Here is a 22,651-nt window from a genome sequence, read left to right on the forward strand (position 1 = left end):
CTATGCCAAGGCCATGGCCAGGCCTGTCCCAGCTCCACGTGCAGAGCGCAGAAGCCGGCCCCCTCCCTGTCCCTGGGCTTCGCCTCCCTGCTCCCCCCAGCCGCCCCGCTCTGCACAGCAGCCCCTGGAGCTGCTCTCGGGGCCCCGCCTGCCCCCGCGGCTGGCAGCTTGAAGAGCCCGCACCCGCCTTAGCCGCAGCTCCGGGACGCCCGGCGGGACAGGCCCTGCTCGCAGCCTCTGCTGCCACCTGGCGGCCGCCCGGCGCCCTGCTAGCAAGGCTGGGCCCTTCCCTGCTGCTGCCCCCACGGGCCGAGGGGCTGGGCCCCGGCTCTGCGGCAGCCCCTCCCCGGGGCAGCCCGGGAGGAGCCGGGCGCGGGGCAGAACTGCTGGAGGGGGAAAACGCGCGGATGGCAGTTTTGTCCCGAAGCAGCTCCCGTTGCCCAGCGCGCAAGCGGAGGAGGGAGGGGCCGGGCTCCCCACGCATGCGCAGAGGGGCGCCCCGGCAGCGAGGCCCGCCCGGCTCTAGGCCACTGCGCTCCAAAATGGCGGCGCCCAGCGCGGGGGATGAGCCGGGCGGCGGCTTCAGGCCGTGGCTGTCGGGGCGGCTGGAGGCACTGGGGCTGGACCGGGCCGTGTACGGCGCCTATATTGAGGGGCTGCTGCGGGAGGAGGACAGCGACGAGGAACGGCTGGATGCGCTGCGCGGGGTGCTGGCCGCCTGCCTGGTGAGAGCCGCCGGGCCGGGCGCACGGGACCCGCATGTCATGGAGACCCCGAGCGGGGCCCGCGGTGTCACAAAGCCCCGCGAGCCGCCCGGGGAAGCCTGGGGCCCCTTGCACCGGGCTCGAGGCCCGCCCGGCTGCGGCACTTCGGCGAGCAAGTAGCACCGTCGCCCCCTCCTGTGGCCGGCTCCCCAAGTGGGGCGGGCTGGGCCGCACCCGGGTCATGGTCCCTTCTCCCCCTATGCGGGGCTGGTCGAGCCCCTTTCCCCTGCCCTGCTGTGTCGGGACCAGGCGGCCCTCCTCCATCTGGCTAGATGGGGCTCTGCCCGGCGCACACTGGGGCCGGCTGGTCTGCTGGTTGAGCGTTGCTGGATTAATTGAATGGGAGATGCATTAGCCTTCAGGAGTAAGAGCTCAGATCAGCAGCTGTTCTGGAGGGATGCAGACGTTGAGAGTGTAATTCAGATACAAAAGATGAAGAAGGGAGGGCGGCAGGGCTAAGAGAGGCAAAGAGGAGACAAACCCATGGGGACAACGGACAGAAAAGTTAATCTAGAGAATGGGTAGGTTGGTGCTGGGCCTCCTCATGGTACAAGGCAAATGTGTTGTCAAGATCCGCAGTGCACTGAGGTGCCCCTAGTCTCTGTGAGTGTTCGAGGGACATGCTGGTCTAGTCTCTGCATCGGGGCTGGAGGATTTCTTGTAACTTATGATTCAGAGAGAGCCAGGGAGTAAGTGAGAAGCAAGGGTTTTGGTTTCTTTTCAGGGATAGTTTTTATTGGAGCAGCTTTGCAGTTGCAAGAGCTGTTGGACAGAACTTCAGCCAGGACCTCAGGCCCTGAAGAAAGGCAGTTTACCCAAAAGTTTGTCTAATGTTCTCCCACTGACACAGTTGGTCCAATAAATTAGAATGCCCAGAGGCCCTTGCTTCTGTCCTTTAGGGCAGTTAGTGAATGAGGCAGGTGAGTTGTTCCTGCAGAGGGTTTCTGAGGACATGGTTACACTGATGAAATTTCCCTGAGACTAGGGACTGTGAAGCAAAAGTAGGAGGTAAGTGTTTTGGGGCAGCTTCACAGGAATGAACAGCCATGCCAGGAAGGAGCCACCCTGGATTGAAACCAGGGTAACATCTCCTGTGTTAAAACAGATTTACATCTGTTCAAGTGTTTGTACACTGAGAGGACAATGTTTTCCCTTCCTTTTCTTCCTCCCTTTAGGGACAGTTCCTGTTCATGTGTCGATGGCCCAAGTGAAGAAATAAGCAGTGAATTTTGGTGACAGTTTCCTATTTTGCTAATTATTCCCTGGTCCCTAGACTTGCATTTTAGGGGGAGGCCCTGGACAAAAGCATGGAGAAGCAGGTGCAGGCAGCTGGCTGGTTCTCTGTATTAGCTGAGTTTCTGTGATATTCATGCTGATTGCTTCCCATTTCTTCTTTCTCTTGGTTTAGTTGGCAGCCTCAACAATGAGGCAGGGAGTAATTTGGATTGTTTGCTTATCTTTCTTTCCCTGCTGACACAGTTTTGAATGTTGATTAGATAATTGCTCAGCTATCCCCAAGGAGCTCTCTTGGAATGATAGAGGGCTTTCCTTGCTTTTCCTGCTCAAGAAGAGACAGTTTGCTGTGTAGGTCTGAATCATAAGCAGGGTAGGGTGGCACCTGAGAGAGTAACTGGTTCAGAGACATAATTAGGTTTTGCAGGCAACCGTCTGGCTATTATCTGCAAAAGCATATGCCTCTAACCAGTTAGTCTCTAAGCTGTGTACCATCCTGCTGTGCTTTCTTGTTTAAGGTCTGTGAAGCTGTAGAGGGAGAGAGAGTGAGGTGGTACAGGCTATGATCTTTCCAATATGTTGGTGAAACTTAACTGTATACCTCTTTGTTTTATGAGGTGTATTAGAATAGCTGCTGAGCTTTCTGAGTATCCATTGGCATTGTGATGACAAGAAGCTGACATATGAGTCTGAGGCTTGGGAGGAGAATTAGAAAATAGTGGGAAATTTATATTAGCCCTCAGCCAGAGGGCTTCTGTTACACAGATTCATAACTTGGAAGGCTTTTGGGGATCCTACATGTATCTGCACAGCCAAGTAGCAGAAGTGGTTAAATGTTTCTATTCTCTGCTGTGTCTAGTCAAGATTTCTACCCCAGTACTTTAAGGTGGTCTTTTAGGTACCTTGAGCCCAGATCATGGAGAACTTTTTGATGATAAGTACTGCAAAAAGCTGGGTAGTGTGGGAGACAGGTCTGCCAACCTGTGGTGTCCCCTGTGCTGAGAAGGTATGTTAGCTGCCTGTGCTAGCTGAAGTTTCCTAAGGGCTGAATTTTTGCAGGTTGACTGAGAAATGACAAAGGTTTGTGTAACAAAGCCAGCTCATTGTCCACCGGCATAAGTAGTTCCTAGCCAATTGAAGAGCATAGTGACATGTGCTGCTATGGGAGATCTTCATGTCAGTGAGAAGTTCAAAGGTACTTCCAAAATAAATGACCAATTGTGTATGTGCACTTTGAATTGAAAGAAACTGTACCATGACTGCAGGGTTGTCGGTATATGTTTTTCTGCCACCAGCATTGTCTCTACCTTGCCTGGGGTCAGCTTCCCTTGGCTGTTCCTTATTCAGGTTTTGGGTCAGTTTAGAGGCAGTGTGGTCATACGTGGTGAATGAGAGAACTAAGATACTGTAATTTATTGGCCCTTGAGTCCTATCATCTAAACAGGTGGCTTGCAAGTGAATGTTGAATGGGTCTGAGACTCCAAGATGAGAGGTGTAGTGGTGTGTCCTTCTCCCTTGCCTAATGCTACCAGAAGAGTTCAAATCATTGTAGTATATTCTTGGCACCCTTGCTTTCTCTTTCACTCAGGACAGCAGTGTCTCATGGTTAGTGGTCTTGAATGTTGCAGAACAGTTAAAGAGGATGAGATGACATCTGCCCCATCCTGTCTACTGACAGGAGGAGACAGTACATCAGTGCCACCAGTGCAGTTTCAGTTCCATTTATTAGTCTGAATCCAGCTTGTTTTGGGTCTAAAATATTACTTTTAGTTAGATGAACTTGTATATGGCCTTTGACTACTTTTGTATGATCTTGCTTATGAATATATATCTTGCTCATCCAATATATCAGGATGTCTTTCTTCAGCACTGTTTGGACTAGAGTAGAGGTTGGCTGGCCCAGAGGTTCAGCTGTAGCAAGTCATCTCTGTTTCACACTAAGATGAGAAAAGTACACAGACACAATCTCCCATAATGCTGCAAAGCCACTGAGGGGCTGTTTCATAATCTCTACTGACACTCATGTAGGGATCAGGTGAATAACACTGCCTGAAAGTGAGGAAGGTGAACTGGCTAAAAGAATTTAAACTTTTTTTTGAAAGTGTGTAGTCCAGATAGACATGCTTTGGTTTCAACTCAGCAAGCAACTTAAGCACATGCTTAATGAGAGGTCTCCCTTCACAAGCTACATCTTTCAGGCTTGACTCTTTGCATTAAGATTATTTGGGGTTGGCATCTTCCATATTTTGAGTGATGCTGATTTTAAGGCAGATGTACCTTTTCTAAAACTGAGTTCTCTCTTTCCGTGCTAGGAAGAAGACCTATTACAAGATGCTTGCAAAGAAATAGTCAAGAAATGGTCTGAATCTCAGATCGTTGAAGACAAAGAGAAAAAAGAAGGTAGAACTGATTTTTTGGGGGGGGGGGGGCATACCCATAGCCAAATACTATCTGCAACTTGAGAACACTATTAAGATTGAAATTGTGTGTTTTACCAAAAGTAAATACTCTTGGGAAAACCCTACAATTGTTAACACTTTCACAGACTATTTTTCACATATGCAGCTCCTTATTTACAACTTATCTTGAAACATGAGCCCCAGTTGGTTAGTTTTGCTTCTGGTCTTCTTTCACTAGTGCACAGCTGGTATGAGAATTCATGATCCTTGGGGAGTTCATAACTTCTGACAGAAAAAGAAATCTCTCCTCACAAAAAAATTAAGTCTTGGTCTACACTTAAGTTTTTGATAGGGCTGTCTTGCTGGAATGGGCTCCTGGGCCTAGAATCCTGTTCTTTATGTTTTCAGGCGGTCCCTTGCAAGGAATCCCCCAAAAGCACCGCTTCAAACTCTCACTCCCAACTGCAAGGCATGAAACAAGGGATGCCCTATATTATGCTGTATATAAAGATGGGGAAAATGAGGAAATAGCCAGTGCCCTGCCACTGCAATGATGGGAAAGAAGCTTGGTTTTAACAGATGCTCAGAAGATTCTATAGCATACATATCCTCTCCTTAGACTTGGAGGAAGGCAATCCCTCCACCCTATCCTTGCTAATCTGACTTAAGGGGAAAATTCCTTCCTAACCCTTAATTTGGCAGTCACTGTGATCCTCAGTGGGAAAGCAAGACCCTCTAGCCAGAACCCCCTAAGCTTTCCAAATAATAGCAGCAATAGCAGTGCACCGCAGTCAGAACATTCTGCCATTTCCCCAACTGCCAGCTCTAGCAAGTGGTCCAAAGAAGACAGTCCATCTACAATTTAAGCTCAGAGAGGGATGTGTGTGGAACTTTCCGGCTCCTTCAGGCAATCAGTAAAACCCCTAGAGCAGGACTGACAGTGTTTTTGGGCAGAGTCCCCAAAACACCCATAACCTCAACTTGTAAGATGTTGGCATGCCAGAGCTGGATGGCAGGGGAGCTGCAAGGGGCCCGATCCTTATTGTGGCGGCATAGCCCTGGCCCCTTCCCCTCAGTCTGCCCCAGGGGACCCGTCCCAAGCAGAATGCCTCCACGTGTCACACTCTGGCACCCGTGCCTACCCCTGCCCTAAAGGATGGGATTGCTAGGCTCCTACCACACTGCAAGGAAGTTACGTGTATCTCCTGAAAGGATGTAATCACATTTTGATCAGTATTTACCTTTTGGGTTGTTAGAGCTTTTAGTGACCTCAAAACTTGCGTCCTGTTGCTGCAAGTCCTTGTAACAGCGTGACAGTAATGTTGGGCTGTGTTGCTTGGGGTAACTGCTGTGATAATAGAGGACTCCTGAGGTTTAAAGGGGCACAATTAACTTGCACCTGGCCCCAAATCTAATTTTAATTCCAAATCCAAATGTTATAGAAACTAGATCTCTTGAAACCTAACACCTCCTAGGAATGTTTCCACACTTTAAAAAAAAAAAAAAAAAAAGTATAAATGCTAATATTCTTGAGACAAGCAAATCCTGTTTTGATGCTAAGAGATTGACATTGAAGCTAGGTGTAAATAGTTGATTAATTGTTATTTTTCGCTGTCCAAATAGAGAATTTTTCAGCGTAAATAATGTGGTGTTTGTTTATATTTAAAACAAATTATTTCACATAAGCAATCACTCAGCAAGCAGTACCCACCAACTGCTCAAAGTAGAGCCCTGCATTGGGTCAGTATCTGCAGGTGACCTGGGTTGGTTTGGGTGGGAGTGTGAACTACTTATTTTGCAGTTTGGAAGCAGGTCTGAAGAAAATTTTTTTCAGTTAGGCTCGGGTTGGAATATAAGCCTCCCCACTGGCTGCTGACAGACCTGAAACAAAATGCACTTTACTGGAAGTGGCAGTGTGGATGAGATCGAACAAAGAAGGAAGAACAGCTATGAAGGAGATCAAACAAAAGATAGATCGGGGTGTGTCGCCTTTTGAACACTGACGCACTGCTTTTGGTAAAGTGTGTTTTGTTTTTCTTTTCACGTCTGTCAGCAGCTGCTGTGTTTGAGTGTCACTTTGGTTGTTTTTGGGCCTTGTGCTTTGAGCCTGAGACCTGCGTGGGTCTGGTTTTAAAGGCCCACTTCTGACCCACACCCAACATTATACAACCAGACCTGCAACAACTCCTTACCCACAAACTGACCCGACCTGAACTCTGTTAAAGTTAAAAACACTTCTGACAGACATTAAAAAGAAAAACACATACTTTCCTGGAAGCAGCAGTGGATTAGTTTGACCTGGCTCTGCAGCATCTGTATAGGTCAGGTGTCATAGTGGGGCTTTTTTGGTGCTTTTATCTAATAGCTGATTCAGTCAGCTATTAGATAGATAAAAGCACCATAAAGCCTCAGTGAAGTACCCAGTCTATACGGACACTGCAGAATGGGGTCAGACAAACATGCTGCTGCTTCTGGGAAAGCACAGTGATTTTATTCCCCCCCCCCCAATCTATCAGCAGCTTTTTTAACTTTGTTGCTAGGTGGGTTGCGGGTTCAGGTCTGGCTGTATAATTTCAGGTGCGGGTTGGAAGCAGGCCTTTAAAATCAGACCCATGCAGGTCTCCGGCTCAAATCACGTGTCCCAAAAACAACCAAATGAATGCCTACCAAACACACAGACAGACCAAGCTCACTTATGGTCCAGGAGCAGGATCTGGTGCCTGACTCCTTCCTCTTCTTCCTCTTGCCCCCTCATGAACTGCTTGCAAACTGCCCTGTTTGCTCACTCCAGCATCACTTAATCCAGGGGTGGGCAAAATGCTGCCTGCGGCCCAGATGCAGCCCGTCAACCCATTTTATCCAGCCTGCGGGGACCCTAAAAAACTTAGAAAATTAATATTTATCTGCCTCTGGCTGCCTGTCATGTGGGCCTCAATCACTTGCCAAAACTCGGTGTGCAGCCCTCTGCCCGAAATAATTGCCCCGACTTAATCTAACTTGGTGGTTGTGCAACAGGCAAAGAGATTGTTTACAAACCTGACTTTTTGGTGAAATTTGTCTACAGTTTCTAAGGAGAGGCTTAGAGGAATAGATTTTCATTGACTGGAGTGATATTGCTAGAAGTGCACTGATACATCTGTCTCATATCAGATAGGGACTGATATAGGGAAAATTGACAGTATCGGAAACCTTTTTTTTTTTTTTTTGCCTGATATGATTGATAAATGCCCCATGCATGTGCGCAGCTGCAGCATGCATGCAGCTAGGAACACAGCCCAGCAGCTCGGAGAGCAGCATTGGGCTGGTAAGTGTGATGTGGGGGAAGGGGCATGGTGGGGAGGTAGATTAAGCCCCCATGGTGAAGGAGGGAGTGGGACAGGGGCAGATGCTGCTTGGCTGGGGGGCAGGGTGCGGGACAGCTGTGAGTGGCTCATCTGGGGGGTGAAGTGGAGGTGGGGCAGCTCCCACTGCTGCATGCACCCTGGCACTCTAGGCACAGGGGCACGTGCCTCCAGATCTGCACGTGGGGCAGGGCAGGCTGTTGTTGGGGCCGGGGGTTATGCCCGGCTCTTCCTGGCAGGGGGTTGAGCAGGGCTGCGCTTGGGGCAGGCAGCAGTGCTGGGAGGGGGGCTATGACAAATTTTGGGGTGGCCATAGCCCACCCCATAGCCCTTCTCCCAGCACCACTGCTGCCCACCCTGAGCACAGTCCAGCCCAGCCCCTGCCAGGAAGAGCCCGGGACTGCCCCATCCTGTAGCAGCAGCCCAGCCCAGCCCACCCTACAGATGAACTACTTGTGGCTCCATTGCACACCCTGCCCCAGCTGAGCAGCGCCTGTCCCAGCCCCACTCCCTCCCTCACTGTGGGGGCCTTGATCTGTACCCCCCCACTCCTGACTTACTAACCCAACACTGGTCTCCAAGCTGCCCAGCTGCATATCAGAATCTGATCAGTATTGACCAACATGGCTCCTTAAAAATCAGCCATCAGTATCAGCCCAAAAAGTCTCTATCGATGCACCCCTAGTTATTACTGTATTTACTCACATACCCCATATGCTTTTTTTTTTTTTTTTTAAATCAGCCTTCCAAAATTGGGATGCATCTTAAATAGGAAAGTTGATTTTCTGCAAAGGAATTTAAGCATGTAATGGCTGCTCTAGGTTGTGCTTGTCTTCTGGGACAGAAGGGAAAAAGTGCACCCTTCAAGGTTTTAACCCTATTATGGCCAATGAGTACTAGAACTGTATTTTGAAAACTGCAGCCAAATATTGAATGATGCTGAGGAGTGGGCCCTGCCCTTCCTGCCTAGGGCCAACACTCTCCCATGTTGAGCCTATGGATTCTGGAAAAAAATTTTTTTCCCTTCCCAAAACAAGGTGAATGTATTATTTGGGGATATATGGTATGTAAGCAAATATGGTAGAGAAATGGGAGTCCCTTTATCTTTGCCATAGGCTTTATTTATGCTGAATGGACCCATACTTTATGAGAGAGCCTGGCATTGCCTTCTACTATGTTAGTAGTCCCATGAGTTGTGTTCCTTCACTGAGGCTAAAATCAGTGCTGTTATGGAATAAGGAAAATACTTGTTTCAGCATGGGGACAGAGACCTTGCCTCTTATTGCATGGAAAAATGCTATATGATCTTTCACATGTACAGAAAGTGGAAATGCCGTCTTACAAGTCAAAGATGGCAGGTTAAACTGCTGTAGTGAGGATCAAATTGACCCCCTCCAGCAGCCAGTGGCTTGGACACTAAGTAACAGCTCTGCAATAATATAGACTCCTTCAGGCTACAGGTTTGATATGGGAGGGAGGGGAACAGCACTGCTCCTGGTTCTTCTGAACAAGATGCCTAGTATTTTGCACCCCTCGCTGTGTTACAGCTTTGGTAAGGGCTGAACTCTTTGCCTTAGGTAAATGCCAGAGGTCCAAAGAAGGAGAGTATGAGGGAGGTTTTGTTTGGCAAAACTCCTTTCTTTTTAATCCCTTAGTCAGGTGCTACTGGTACGTTCATCCCCTGAGGTGGCTGCTTATCAGTTTTGCTATAGATGCAATTACAGTGAAGCTGCTTTAAAGATTTTGCAGACATACAAGCCAGTGTTGCTTGAACAAAGGCCTATCACATCTGTCTAGATAGGTGAGAACTGCAAGCTCCTAGCTGTTGTTGAGGCTCACATTAATGCCCTGATTTCTTTCCTTGCCAGATGAGATCCAGGCAATCGCCAGTATGATTGAAAAGCAGGCCCAGATTGTGGTGAAGCCGAAGGAAGTTTCCCAGGAAGAAAAACAGAGGAAAGCTGCTCTCCTAGCTCAGTATGCCAATGTAACAGATGAGGAAGAATATCCTTTTCCTATAGCAAGCACTCTACTTAGAAGGTGCTGGCCAACCTCTCGGGTTGCTTTGTGGACAATAACTTGCATCTCCCCCAAGGTTTTCTTGCCCTTTTGCATTTTAGTTCATGCTCTGGGGCCATGCAACTCACCTTTTTTATTTATAGTTGGATTGGCAGTAGTTGTACCCTGAGGCAGTGTCCCTGTTACTGCCAAGCTTTCTCTATAAGCAAAGCAAAGTCAAGGCAGGGATGGCTCCAAACTGTTGGCTATAGGAGGCTGTTAAAAAAACTGTCAGACTTGTTTCACTCACTGGTTCTTTCAGTCCAACATCCTGTTTCCAGACCGTTGGCCCATTACCTCTGGTATCTTGCCTTTGGCAGCAGTTGGTACCTAGTACTTTGAAGGGATGTGCTTTAAGAACAAATAAGTCCATCTCTATAATGCATCTAGCCAGCTTTCCAGAGCTGCATTGCTGACAGTGGGCAGAGATCTGTCCTTACTCTGCAGTGAACTAGCACTCTCCAAAAGGAGTCTGGCTGTGGAGTGCCAGCTGCTGCCTTTTTTTTAGCACTGCCCCCCTCAAACTTCAGGACCCATCAGCAAAGCAGACTAGGCCATAGGCAGAGACAGCTTGTGGGATCTGTCCTTGGAAGCAGTTCCAGGCAACAACAGCATGTGCTGGCCACAGTAGCCTAACACGAAGGCACTGGTAATAGCTGAAGTGTGGTATGCAACAACTTTCTGGAGGAAAATCTCTTACACCAGTCTTATTAGTGTTTACATGGGGCAGGTTTGCAGTTCCCTCTTTACATTGTTGGAGGACAGGCTTTGCATCAATGTTGGGTAGTTTGCCTGGGAAACTGAGCAGGTGAAGTGGACTGGGACTCCAGACATGCATTACTCGCTCTGGATGACCTTGAGCAAATCTCTTGATCAATTTCTGGCTTCTCCCCTGGGTGCGGGTAGAACTACTGGACTTATTTTGAGATCACAGGAGGAGAGACTAGTGGAACAAAGGTTTTGTAATAGCCTCCACATTTCCTTAACTCTTGCACTGGAGAGGATGAACAGAATGGCTCCATCGCAGCAGCATTGCCCATTGGGTCAGACAAATGTATCCTTTTAAAACCTTAGCTTGCTTATCTGTCAAGAGATGAGTTCTGCCAGAAATTCCATTTTCCCCTCCCTGTACTGGCTTTTGCTACTGTTTTTAAACTGCATGTGTAGTATTTTTCATTTGTCTCCTGCATTATGCTGGTGCTTCCTGTTGAAGGTACAGTTACATCTTCTGCTTTCCATGAATAGGTTTGGGCCAACTCTAAACAACCCTGAGTGTCTTCCCCAGGGTCTCAGAAAGGAAAGAGGAGATTCATATGACTGACTGGCTGTGTGGAGAGACAAATGGAATTACAGCTCTAATCCATGTTATCAAATTCCAGGTAGCTGTGTCACAGCTGGAGAGCCAGCTCAGTTACTGGGGCAAGTGGCAGCTGTAACCATAAATTTAACCTGAAATTTGTGGAGAATTTACCTAAAACTTGTTGGGATTTTTTCCTGCATTGTGCAGGCAATTTGTGCACCCCTGGAACTGCACTAGGGAGAGCTCTGCAAAAGCTGTCCTGTGTTCAGGCCGCTGTCAAGGCAGGGACCCGAGCCTTTCTGTGAAGGGCAGTATAGGCACATGTCCCAGGACATCTGGTGGGTCCCTTTCCTGCTGCCTCAAGAGGCATGCCTGCTGTGATCTGTGGGTCACAAAACCCTGCTGGCCACCTAAGGAGCCACAGTGCCCTTCCTGGTCCCTAGTCTTCTCCCATCCCCCTCCACCCCCAACTTGCTTTTCTCCTGTCACTGGCTGCACCAGACCACCAGAGGTTGAGGGGGTTAGTGGGGTTGGGCCTGGATATGCATAATTTGTGAGATGCCCTAGGAAGGAGATTAAGTACAGACTCCTACTTCTCTGGTCTTGCTGGGGTTGTTTCCTCCTCTGCCCTCACCCCTCAGAGTTGTGTCTGGTCTATCTCTGCTCCCTTTAGCACAATGTGCCAGCTTCTTACCTGATTAAGTTGGGCTCATGTCTGCTTCTCTGGCCAGTAAAAAAGGGGCTGTACCTTTCTGCTAGGAGCAGGACTAGATGGCACTGGGATGTAGTACAGAGTCTGCTTCAGGGGGCATGGAGGGTTCCTGGGCTGCACAGGATCAGGGCCCTGAAGCCTTGGGAGCCCCTGTTCAGCTTTCCCTGTTTTTAGAGGTATGCCTCAAGTTGAAATCCTCTGGCATGCCTCTGCAAGGAGGAAAAGCTGGGGGTCTCCACTTGCAGATGTGTGTCCCAAGTGTTGTCCCATAGGATCAGGCTTCTGGGAGCAGAAGGGAGCCAACCATGTGGGACCACAGCTGACTTCTGTTTCACCCAGTGAAGTGCATCAGCTGTGTTGGGACACATCTCAGCACAGCTGATCCATTTCATTGGGCAGTGTCTATAGTCTTAGGTTGTTACAGCCACAGTTAACACACACCTAACACTCATTTTAGGAAATAAGAAATCAGCATGCCCCTGGCAGACTGCATCTTTTGTCCTCCTTAACTTGCATCCAGCTTTGTTTCGGAACACAAATATGGAGGATGTTATGAACGCAAGGAAGCTGGAGAGAGAGCTACTGCGAGATGAGTGCCAGAAGAAGAAAGAGCAAGACAGGCTCCAGCGAGAGAAGGACAAGCTAGCTAAGCAGGAACGGAAAGAGAAGGAAAAGAAAAGGACACAGAAGGGAGAAAGGAAGCGATAGCTGTGGTTTTTCCCATTGGACTTTTTCAGAGGATAAAAATGAATTCTGCATATTGTGTGTGTTCTAAAATGGCAACAGCAGCTCGGGGCAGGCAGCTGGCAAGCAGGTCTTTGGAAGCATTTCCTCTTTTGTTTACACAGCAAAAAGAAATTGCAAACAATTTTTCAACTGAAAATGTGCCATGTGCGTGTGGTGTGAAATGTGCCGGTAGATTGTTGTGGCCAATGTCTGTACCAAAGAACTGTGAAGTGACTACCTTCTCTCTTCAAATCATTCATTTTACTTGGAATGAGGTGTAGGAGGGGCTTCCAAAATGTCTGCAGCTTTGCACTGCCCTCAGACCTGCAGCAATGGCATGTTACTTTACTTGAAGTGTAAGCAAAGCCCTGGTTTCTGAGGTGCAGCTGAAGGCAAGCTTCTGTGGGCTGAACATGAACTTGATGTAGCCTTGCAAAATTTGGCTTAACTGAGGCAAACCATGTTTTTCTTGGAAAGTAAATAAAACCTAAGTTTTTTTTTTTATCATGGTTGAGTTAGTGGGTAATATTTATGCAGAGCTGGTAGATATTCACCTTAATTCTGTAAGAGCCCTATGAAATATAGGGCCAAGAAACACTAACTTGCTGCTATTTCACAAGGGGTTCCTCTGTCCTGGGGTAGTGCCATAGTACTCTGTATATTGTGCAGAGTTGCAATAGAAACGTCAAGGCTTGACCTCAGTAGCCTGAAGAACAGAGATCTTTCTGGGACTGAGATAGGTAGTGTAGGTTTTATTGTGTATGAAATTGTTTCATGGATTTTGTTTACACTTAAGGATTTTTTTCTAACCTCTCCAAGGTGGTTGGAACAGAAAGGGACAGTGTAATATATAATATATATTCTAAGTGATGGTAGCCTGCAAGCACCTGGTCTGTACTCAGTACTACTGGTGTAGCTGCACCAGCAGAAACATCTTGGTGCAGATACAGCCTTGGAGCAGAGAAATGTTAGCAGATACACCTGAACAAATGGATGGCTAGTGATCTGTGCTCTTATGGCCTTTCCTTTCAGACTACTAGGCCTCTGCAAAAAGAAACACTAGTCTTCCCAAGTTCTGTTTACCTCCATTGCTCTTCACAGTGGCTTGGGATGAACAATTAACGTGTGCATCATCCACATTTAATGGTAGTGTACGCTTTCTGCTAGGTTGGAGCATAATGCACATGCAAGACTTTTCTGACACCAGGCAGCCACTGAATCTGAGTGATTTCCACACAAATCTACTGAAGATCAGTGCATTCTATTCAGCAAGCTGTTGAGAGTGCAAATACTGGATTGCTTTACCTTTTGATTCAGATAATAAAAGTGTTTGGGCCAAAAATAAGGAGTGTTCTATCTTTTTTTTCCTGGGCATGCTCCCCAGAGCACTGCAACAAACAGCATTAACATCTTCTGTATTACACACATTTTTTCCTCAAAATGTTTTCTTCAGGCTTTTTCCAAGTTCTAAAATATAAGCCTTAAAAAACAAAACAGAAAAATATGCATCTGTTCAAAGGTGTGCAAAAGTGTAATTAAAATAATTGTTTTATATAAAACTACCTGTCACGCCTCTGAATTTGATAGCATCATGGGTGAGTTTTTGCAGCATGTTTGTGAATTCTCCACTCATCTCTGCATAGTCAGTGCAGTACCATGCAGTGCACATGTGCTTTACTGCAGTTGACTAATTAGCTCCATACAGATTGCATCACAGTCTACACATGCTCTGGTATTAGGGTGCAGTAAATTAACTAACTCCATCAGTGACAGTACTATCCAAGTCAGAGTAATTGCATGTGCTAAAATGCACATGTAGGTGTTGACAGAGGCTGCCTGGGGCATGAGGGTGCTTATGTGTGGGGGTTGCCTCCTGCCAACCCATGCACTCTAGCACGCTTGTGCCCCTGCCAGCCCCGACACTGCTGCCAAAAGCTAGGCCCCTGGACTCCTGCCAGCCCAGAACTACTCTGCCCCAGCTCAAAGTGCTGCAGTCCCAGGCACATGTGTAGACCCTACCCAGGAGCAGCTGACTCCAGTGCAAACTGTGCTGGAGTTTTTGTCCCCTTAATAGTACGTGTAAATGCACCCAGGGAGAATGAGGCTAGCTCTGCTCCTGAACTCTTGCATGTCTTTTAGTTGTGCATGACTAGACCTAAACTGCAGCAAGTTGGTTTATCCTGTGAAATTGCAGCATTTAAACTCCACACCTCTTGTTCTTTGCCAGGCATCAAGCCACTGCCACTCTTGGGAGGGAATCCAGTGATTCTTGCACTTTCCAGTAGGGCCTTGACATGGTTTAAGTAGGATTAGGTTCAGCAACTGCTCCACTGGTCATTGAGAGCAGTAATTGGTAATATCCAGTCAGCAGGCAAGTTTTGGCTTATTTTTTATAAAAGTGACAAACTCTTAGAATCAAAGCACTTCTAAGTAAAAATATCTTAGCCCAATAGAGATGTCCTGACTATGATGGAGATAGGTAATTAGCTGTGTTAGTGTGAAGCATGAGCAACTGGTGCCTCCTGAGTCAGGGGGTGCTCCTGCTTCCCCACAAAGTCCCAGGACCTGCACGTCAGGGAGTGGCAAAGGCAGCCAGCTCCATTGTGCAGGGCTTCCCCTGGTGGTACACAAGTGTGGGAGCTGCACGTGCACTGCAGAGAGCTCTGTGGAATAGAGTTGGACCAGCCTGGCTGGGCTTCTCACCCCCATGTGCAGTGCTGGCTAGTTGTGCGCCACCAGTGGCAGCACTTGCTGCTAGCGGGGCCTCTGCGCCATGGGTGGTGGGAGCGCAAAGGTCAGATGGGCAGGGAGGTGCCCCACTCCCCTTGCCCATCTGAGCTTTGGGCTCCTACCACCCCCCTTGGGTTCAGGTTCCATACTGCTACCAGCTCCAGCCTCATGCTCTACACTTCCACCCAGCTGCAGCTTCCTCCTGCCCCCCCACTCCTGCTGCTTCCCTACCTGGTGCTCAGAGTGAGCCGGCTGCTGAAGAAGCTGAGCAGGTCCCCCAGTGGTTGCAGCAGTGGCAGCAACAGCACTGCCCAGAAGCTGTGCACCCACTGGACCGGGCCATTCTGGGCATAAAAGTGGGAGTAAGGTGCAATAGAGTATGGTGGTGGTGGGGGGGGGGGTTGTATATGTGGGCACCTTGCTCCCATCCCACCCTCATGGGTGGAAAAGCTGGGTGGGGAACAGTTAGTCGGTGGGTATCCGCAGGCTGGATGAAATTGCCGAGTGGGCCAAATCCAGCCTGCAAGCCATAGTTTGTCTGCCCCTGTTCTAAGAGATGTAATCAAGTTACAGTGCTATCATTCTTTAAATATTAATATGTAAGCTAATTCAATTGCAAATTAAGTGTTCATATTTAGAAAAGTTAGGCTGCTTAAATGCACATAAAAATGCAACACTGTTCCCAACAAAAGCTTTTTTATTTCTTACTAGACAGACTAAATTCAGTACAGTATTCTTTGTTGTAACATCCAACATATTTTATGTCAAACTTAAACACTCTTGTGCATTGACTATTGTGGTATGATGATGTATTGCTTTTCTGCCCCTATGCAATTCATTATGGCAATACTGCAAGTCATATCAATGATCAATATGGTTCCACTACAGTTTCTCCTGCATTTGCAATCAGTTTCTCTCTCACATCATCTAAAGACAATTTATGTGGTGTGATTACACTTTTTGCAGAACAGGATCTCTAAAACCAGGAAGAACAGGCTTTTAAAATATCAGCATACCTAGCCAAGGGTAGTTCAATAAATTTAATCCACACATTATAGTTAAACTTCATGCTAGAATTGTTAAAACCCCAAGATCTCCTCAGCCACATAATATCAACATTTCACATTAATGAATAAATTATTCAAAGATATTAAGAGATAAGAAATGCAGAAAAACCCAAGCATTCAATAGCTCTCAAAAAATACAGAAGAAAACTAAGTGTAACAAAATATATGCCAACTGATCTCAAACCAAACTAGCCAAAGAGTAACTTTAAAAAAAAAAGAAAAGAAAAATACTTTTCATAAACTCGTGATACCCTTTTTAAAAAGTATTAAATCAAGGGTATTAGAACAATACTCATTATTTCAGCTTCTGTGCAGCTTCTCAGGATTCATACCGTGTAATGTTTTGATTACACTTAAATACTTTAAAACAGATAGGTTTTTTTAGACAGTATGCATGAATGATTTGAACAAGTTTTACGCTCACTAAATCGCATGGTTTCATAACAGCAGTTTCGGAATATCACTAATTTAGGAGAATCTAGTGCATTTCATAAATTTAGATTCTAAAATTTCAAATTTATAAATATGCCTTTTAAATATGTAATTTGTACATTAATATTGGGTATCTTTTGCATTGTTTTCCTCCTGCCTCCAGGTATTAGTTTGATAAGGAAAACATTTTTACATCACAATCACACTTGTGTGTTATTAGACTGCAGCCACTGTTGGTCACAGCCCTAAGATTCATTATTTAAGAATGTACTCACTAACACAAACCTAAAATAAACTTATATTGAAGAAGTTCCCGTTGGTGCTTACCTGCACTGCAGAATGAGCCAAGTAACATTTTGGCTGCTAAAAATAATCAAAGTACTTAAACTGGTAAGTTAACTCTGTCCAGTCAATGTTTTGCAACAGCTATTAACATTTTCTGATACCTCTGTGTGTTGTCTGGTAATTAGCAATTAGAGTCTTGAGAAGCTGAACTTGCTTCTTGAAAGTATCAACTTTAAATCTGGAGGAAAACTGGTTAGTTTAAGCTGTAAAGGTTCGTTTAAATATGAAATACAGGTTTTACCTACACTGATATTTCATTAGTGGGTGTTTGTTTCAGTCCTTTGGTTTATGAGGTTGCTGCTATTCATATTTTCACATGCTTTATCTTCAGACTGTACCATCTCCTGAAAAGATTTCTCCACATCTAACTGTCCAGATGTAGTTGTAGTTTTTGGCAAGGTCATCTGAAGTGCACACCAAAGGGTGGTACGTGCTTTGCGTGTTGCTGCACTCATCTCTTTAATTGCCAGAGCAAGCGCAAAGACATCTGTGGGAAGAAAAAGGTGTTACATGTATAAAAAAATCATTTGAGAAACTGTTTGCTTGGATTCAGATGATGTCCTGAAAAACACTCAAAGCTCTGCACTGCTTTCACTCATGATCAGGGGTAGATCTAGGGCTTAGTAAAAGGGGAAGGTGCAGCACACCACACCTCAGACTGTGGTGGGGGATGTGGCAGGGTAGGGAGTCCATGGGCCAGCAGGAGACATGGGGTGGGGGGAGGGCAGGAAGCAAGTGCAGGAAGGAGGAGGGGACCTGCCCCCTGCTGCCACTGTTCCTGGCTTACCTGGGTGTGTGGGGCTTCTCTTATTTTACTGGACCTGATGGACAAAGGGGTGGCTGCAGGGAGCAACAGTACAGGGTGCCAGCCTCAGCTGAGGACAGCAGCAGCAATGTGTGGGTTCCTCCTTCCTGCACCTCTTGTCCACTCACCCCTTTCCCCACACCAGGCACCCTCTTCCTGCCTCCTAGCATGGCCTAAACCAACAGGCCATTGGCTAATCTGTGGCAAGGATATGTTTTCCTCTTGAAGAAGTTCTGTTTTGCACAAAATTCAAAGGCCCAGAGAAAGTGTGAGCATGACTACCTAGCCTAGTGGCATCCACCTGGCAGGAGGATCCTGGATTCAAACTCCTGTTTCAAGGTCTGCATTTTACATTCAACTGTTACTGAACTCCCAGTTCCCTTTTCAAAAGAAAATGCATGGATGGCTACCTTCAGAGGTTGGCCACTTTTTTGGCCAGAATACCAAAAACACCCCAAACTCAACCCACAACTTGGTGCGCCACAGGCAAACAGCAAGGGAGCTATGAGGGGCCTGATCCTTGTTGCAGGTGCACACATGACCTGGGAGGATAGCGGGGGAGAGACTACGGTTGTGCTCCCCTGGCCTCTTCCCAGCCATGCACCCCAAGGTGCACATGCAGTCGCTGCTGCCATGGAGCTGGTTCTGGGGCTCCAGACCCCGATGCAGCTGTTTATAACCTGCCCACCACCTGCTGCAGCTGCCCAGAACCCTGGCCAGCTACGGTAGACAGCCAGGAGGCTGCAAACAGCTGTACCAGGCTCCAGAGACCTGGCCAGCGTCCATGGCAGTGGCAGCTATATGTGCACCTCAGGATACACAGTAGGGAAGGAGCCTGGGGCAGTACAACCCTGGCGCTCCTCCCAAGGCATGTGTGTAGTCACCCCTGCTGCCATGGACTCTGGGCAGCTGCTACCTGCCATGGAACCTGGGCTGCTCGCAGCAGGGCTTAGCCTCCCCACTGCCTGCTGTGAGCAGCCAGGACTCCACAGCCAGTGGCAGCTGCCCAGAGCCTGGACTGGCTGTGCCATGGCAAGCAAAATGATCTCACATGCCATGCTTTTAGCATGTGCACCACAGGTTGCTGACACCTGTTCAAGGCTATGCCTCCCAGTAGCACTGAGAAAGTTGCCTAAGCCCCAGAGAGGGTCTGAATTTAAAATACACTTCTGTCCTCAGAATTTCCTTATTAGCTAGTTTAAACAGTTCCTCATTCAGCACATTCAGTTTCTGTGGATCTAATTCTAAAGGCACTTTACTCTTCTCATGCACTGTATAAAGAGAGTCTTCATGTCCAACTCCGAGTTGTCAATTCCATTATTGGGGCTTGATGTACAAGTCTCTCTTTAGCTCTGGGCCTTGGGCACAGAGCTATATCTATTAAAGCAGAATTTATGTACAATTTGACAAAGTGCTGCCTAAATGTTTATATACATGTGAACACCAATATACTTCAAAACACCCATGTGTATTCCAGAGCTTAGGGAAATATAAGCATTAAAGAATACACAAATCCTGTGCATTTTGTTTAATATCTGCACGATAAGCCTACGGCAGACTGAAATCAAGAGGCAGGGAGGCACATGAGGCATCCAACTATTTTGGCTCCTAAGCATATTTACAACGTACCTAGCCAATCAGCCACACCACATATGAACTTAATGTTTTTGGGAGTCTGATTAGTCCTTTAACATTCAACTGTAATATAATTAAAAAGTGTTCAAGCCTTGTGGTACACTTACAAGATTTAAGATGTATTTTCTGGTGTCTGGTTGGGTAGGAATTCTGAGGAAACCACAGACTTTTTTATTAACACTAAATTTTGTTTTGCTATGTAGGGGAACCAGTTTTTGCTCCTCTGTCTAGATACAACTCTCTGCAGTTGGATTTTTAAAGGAAAATCTCTACAACAGTGCACATGTTCTTACATTTCCAACATGGACATCTCCTTGGAGCAATCTATGAAACTACAATTATTTCTGCAAATTAACAGTATGCTGGGAAGTAACAAACTTAATCTTCAGAATTATAACTAAAAAAAGACACCAAACATTTCAGAATTATTTGGTGTGTGCCTTCAAGAAAGGTACACAGAAATACAACTTGGATCACAGGTAATGAGATGGGTGTATTTCACACCAAGAGATAGTTTATAATCTGACCCACATCCATTTATTTTATATCTCAACATATTTGGCTTTTGTGAGAGAATACTTGTGGCCATTTCCCCCCGCCCTCCCCTGGGAATGGAGGGAAGGAGGGAAGGGGATCCATAATAAATGTAACCACAAAATGTGAAAAAAGACATGAAACAACATAGTAGCAAAACAAAGGGCTACATCCTTCCTCACTAGTTAAACCCTGACTGCTCAGGACTGGGATGGGTCTTTGCTGCCATTGTGAAAAACTTTCAGATCATACATGATATTAAACCACAGTGCAGGAATTTATATCCACTTAAACAGAAATGAATTTAAATACCCATTTCTACATGAGGCTTTTGTCACTGAAACCCAGGAGCACACATGTGAAACCTGCAAGGCTATGCTTAACTGCTGCCTAGTCCAGAAAGGACATAGGGCGCTAAACATGCTTCCCTTTTCTATACTTCCTTTTCTCTGACCTCTGTGGAGCATGCTGGTTGCTATGAATACTGAACACACACACACACGCTTTTGCATCTCTAATAGAGCCAGAAACCTAGGATGCCCTTGGAGGCTGGACTCGATGATCTTCCAAGGTCCTTTCCAGCCCTAATGTCTAATGTCTATGAAATAACCCTTTTTAAAATCTGCTTGCAGAAGCATAGACCTATATTCAGGGAAGACCGTGCACAGTATCACCACCCATAAACATCTAACTCCAAAAGAAAGTTTGAAGCTACAAATCCAAAGTGAAAGGATGTACTAGCTATCTCACTCGTATTTCTCAAAAACCCGAAAAGTTCTTGTCTGTGAAATCCTCTTTGCCAACAATGCAGCAATTGTTAGTTATTCAAAAGCAGGACTAGAAAGTCTCATGGATCATTTTTCTTGAAGACAGTAGTCATGGGTCAGCAAGCTGACTGCCCTCCTGAAGTCAGAATAAATGATGAAAGCCTAGAAGTGGTTGGAAAATTCACTTACTTGGGCTCTACCGTCTTGCAAAATTTTGGCTTGGAAACCTAAATTAACACATGCATCAGAAAGGCAAGCAAAACCATGGCTAAACTTCAAGAGAGTTTGGAAAAACAGAGCATTCACTCGATGGACAACGATGTCCATCTATGGCACTTAGCTGTCTACTGTATGGCAGCAAAATGTGGACTCCTTAAGCCAATGAAGAAAGAAAACAAGTTTCCATTTTTCGTGTCTCCGCCACATACCTGGCAAATGTAGTGTAACAAAAATCTCCAAGTTTGCTATTCTGGAACGGGCCAAATACCCGGTAGGTTTGTGCTCCTAAGGCAGATTCTTCCAACGGTTAGGACATGTGAATCGTATAAGCAACGGCTGAATCCCCAAGGACACATTCCATGGCAGGGATGAGCAAGGTCTGGCCCATGGCCTGGATCTGATTGGCTGTGGGCTCCATTTCCTGACTGCATGGCTTGGGCCAGTCTCTACAGACACCTGTATGGCCTGGGCCGGTCTCCATGGAGACCCCAGCCACACCTGCGTGGGAAAGCTCAGATTGGGGTTGCCATGGAGACCAGCCACATTTGTCTGGGCAGGGTGTGCAAGAAGGGAATTGAGGCTTTGCCCTGACTCCAGACCAGCCTGTCACCGCTGCAAGGAGCAGAGCAGAGCCACAATCCCCTGCCCATGTGCCTCTAGCTGGATCATGCAGGCTACAGATCATGGCTCTTCCCTGGCTCTGAAGCAAGCTGCCCCCATCACAAGTTCCCAGCAGCTCTGGAGTAGCCCCCTGTACTGCTCTGCTGCACACGCTGCCAGCACATCTGCAGCTAGTCTCCATGGCAACCCTAACCTGAGCTTTCCCATGCAGGTGCCTCTGGGGTTCTCCATAGAGAATGGCCCAAGCCATACAGGCAGGGACTGCTAAGAAATGGGGTCTGGCTGCTGACCAGATCAGCCATTTTACCCACCCCTGCTCTACGGTGAGCTGATCACTGGCAAATGTCAACTTGGACAGCCCGCACTATTTTGTTGATGTCTGCAAGAAAAACAATTTGCAAGCTGCACATCAGTGACCAATGCTGGGAATTAATTGCTTCAGACTGCTGTGAATGGAAAACTGCCAGGAAGCAGGGCCTACGTCATTTCAAGATGGAGAGGGTCAACAATGAGACAGAGAAGATGCATCAGAGGCAGGCAAGATAAGGCACTACTCAGCATGTAAGTGCAAGCTCAACCAAGTTTGTACATGCAACTTGCCGGAGGGTCTGCTTGTCATGCACTGGACTCCTCAGCCACTCAAGAAGCTGTGGTGGTACTCAGTAACCCAAAGGTGCAATCTCTATGGTCTCACAAGACCAATGGCTGCCAATGATGACTAATATGGGCAGTTTCCTGCTTGGTTTGCTGATTTCCAAAGATTCCATTTGTAGAAGTATGTCTCACAGCTGTTAATTCCACTAAGCCAGTGAATCCTAACCAGGGTACCAAGACACTTTGGGATGTCTCCAGATCTTCTGAAAGTCATCTTGAGGTGTGAGGAGATAAGCAGATAAATGCAGGCTCCCCAACCCCTACTGCCCAGGCCCTCTGCAAGGAGGTAAATATTTTAATATATAAATT

General features: G+C 46.9%; 2 protein-coding genes and 1 long non-coding RNA gene across 4 annotated transcripts in view; 1 reads left to right on the forward strand and 2 right to left on the reverse strand.

Moving 5' to 3' along the window:
* Positions 1-10,783, reverse strand: part of LOC109322888 — a 23,035-nt gene extending 12,252 nt beyond the window's left edge. Inside the window, exon 1 of the long non-coding RNA XR_002104503.1 lies at positions 10,628-10,783. This is a non-coding gene — a long non-coding RNA (uncharacterized LOC109322888). The remainder of the gene's footprint in view (positions 1-10,627) is intronic.
* On the forward strand, positions 509-13,872 carry CCDC43 (coiled-coil domain containing 43). Its single transcript, XM_019554154.1, has 5 exons — positions 509-725; positions 4,310-4,397; positions 9,606-9,741; positions 10,791-10,849; positions 12,328-13,872. Exons 1-5 carry the CDS (start codon positions 543-545, stop codon positions 12,513-12,515), a joined length of 654 nt encoding a protein of 217 aa, XP_019409699.1. The 5' UTR covers positions 509-542; the 3' UTR covers positions 12,516-13,872.
* A 2,070-nt stretch (positions 13,873-15,942) lies between these two features.
* The window catches only part of MEIOC (meiosis specific with coiled-coil domain), a 28,142-nt gene continuing 21,433 nt past the window's right edge, over positions 15,943-22,651 (reverse strand). The window contains exon 8 of one of the 2 annotated variants that reach the window (XM_019554152.1): positions 15,943-17,594. In XM_019554152.1, coding sequence (XP_019409697.1) covers positions 17,365-17,594 — 230 coding nt within the window. In that variant the 3' untranslated portion in view covers positions 15,943-17,364. The remainder of the gene's footprint in view (positions 17,595-22,651) is intronic. The other variant, XM_019554153.1, reaches the window with a different exon arrangement.

Source organism: Crocodylus porosus, unplaced genomic scaffold (genome assembly GCF_001723895.1).
Source record: "Crocodylus porosus isolate Cpor-Errol unplaced genomic scaffold, CroPor_comp1, whole genome shotgun sequence".
Classification (NCBI taxonomy): domain Eukaryota; kingdom Metazoa; phylum Chordata; order Crocodylia; family Crocodylidae; genus Crocodylus; species Crocodylus porosus.

Excerpts from the sequence above, each read along its gene's own strand:
- CCDC43 (XM_019554154.1), top strand. The coding sequence starts at position 543 with ATGGCGGCGCCCAGCGCGGGGGATGAGCCGGGCGGCGGCTTCAGGCCG. Across the intron at positions 726-4,309 it reads GGGTGCTGGCCGCCTGCCTG|GAAGAAGACCTATTACAAGA; the intron begins GTGAGAGCCGCC and ends TTTCCGTGCTAG. Across the intron at positions 10,850-12,327 it reads GCCCATTGGGTCAGACAAAT|CTTTGTTTCGGAACACAAAT; the intron begins GTATCCTTTTAA and ends ACTTGCATCCAG.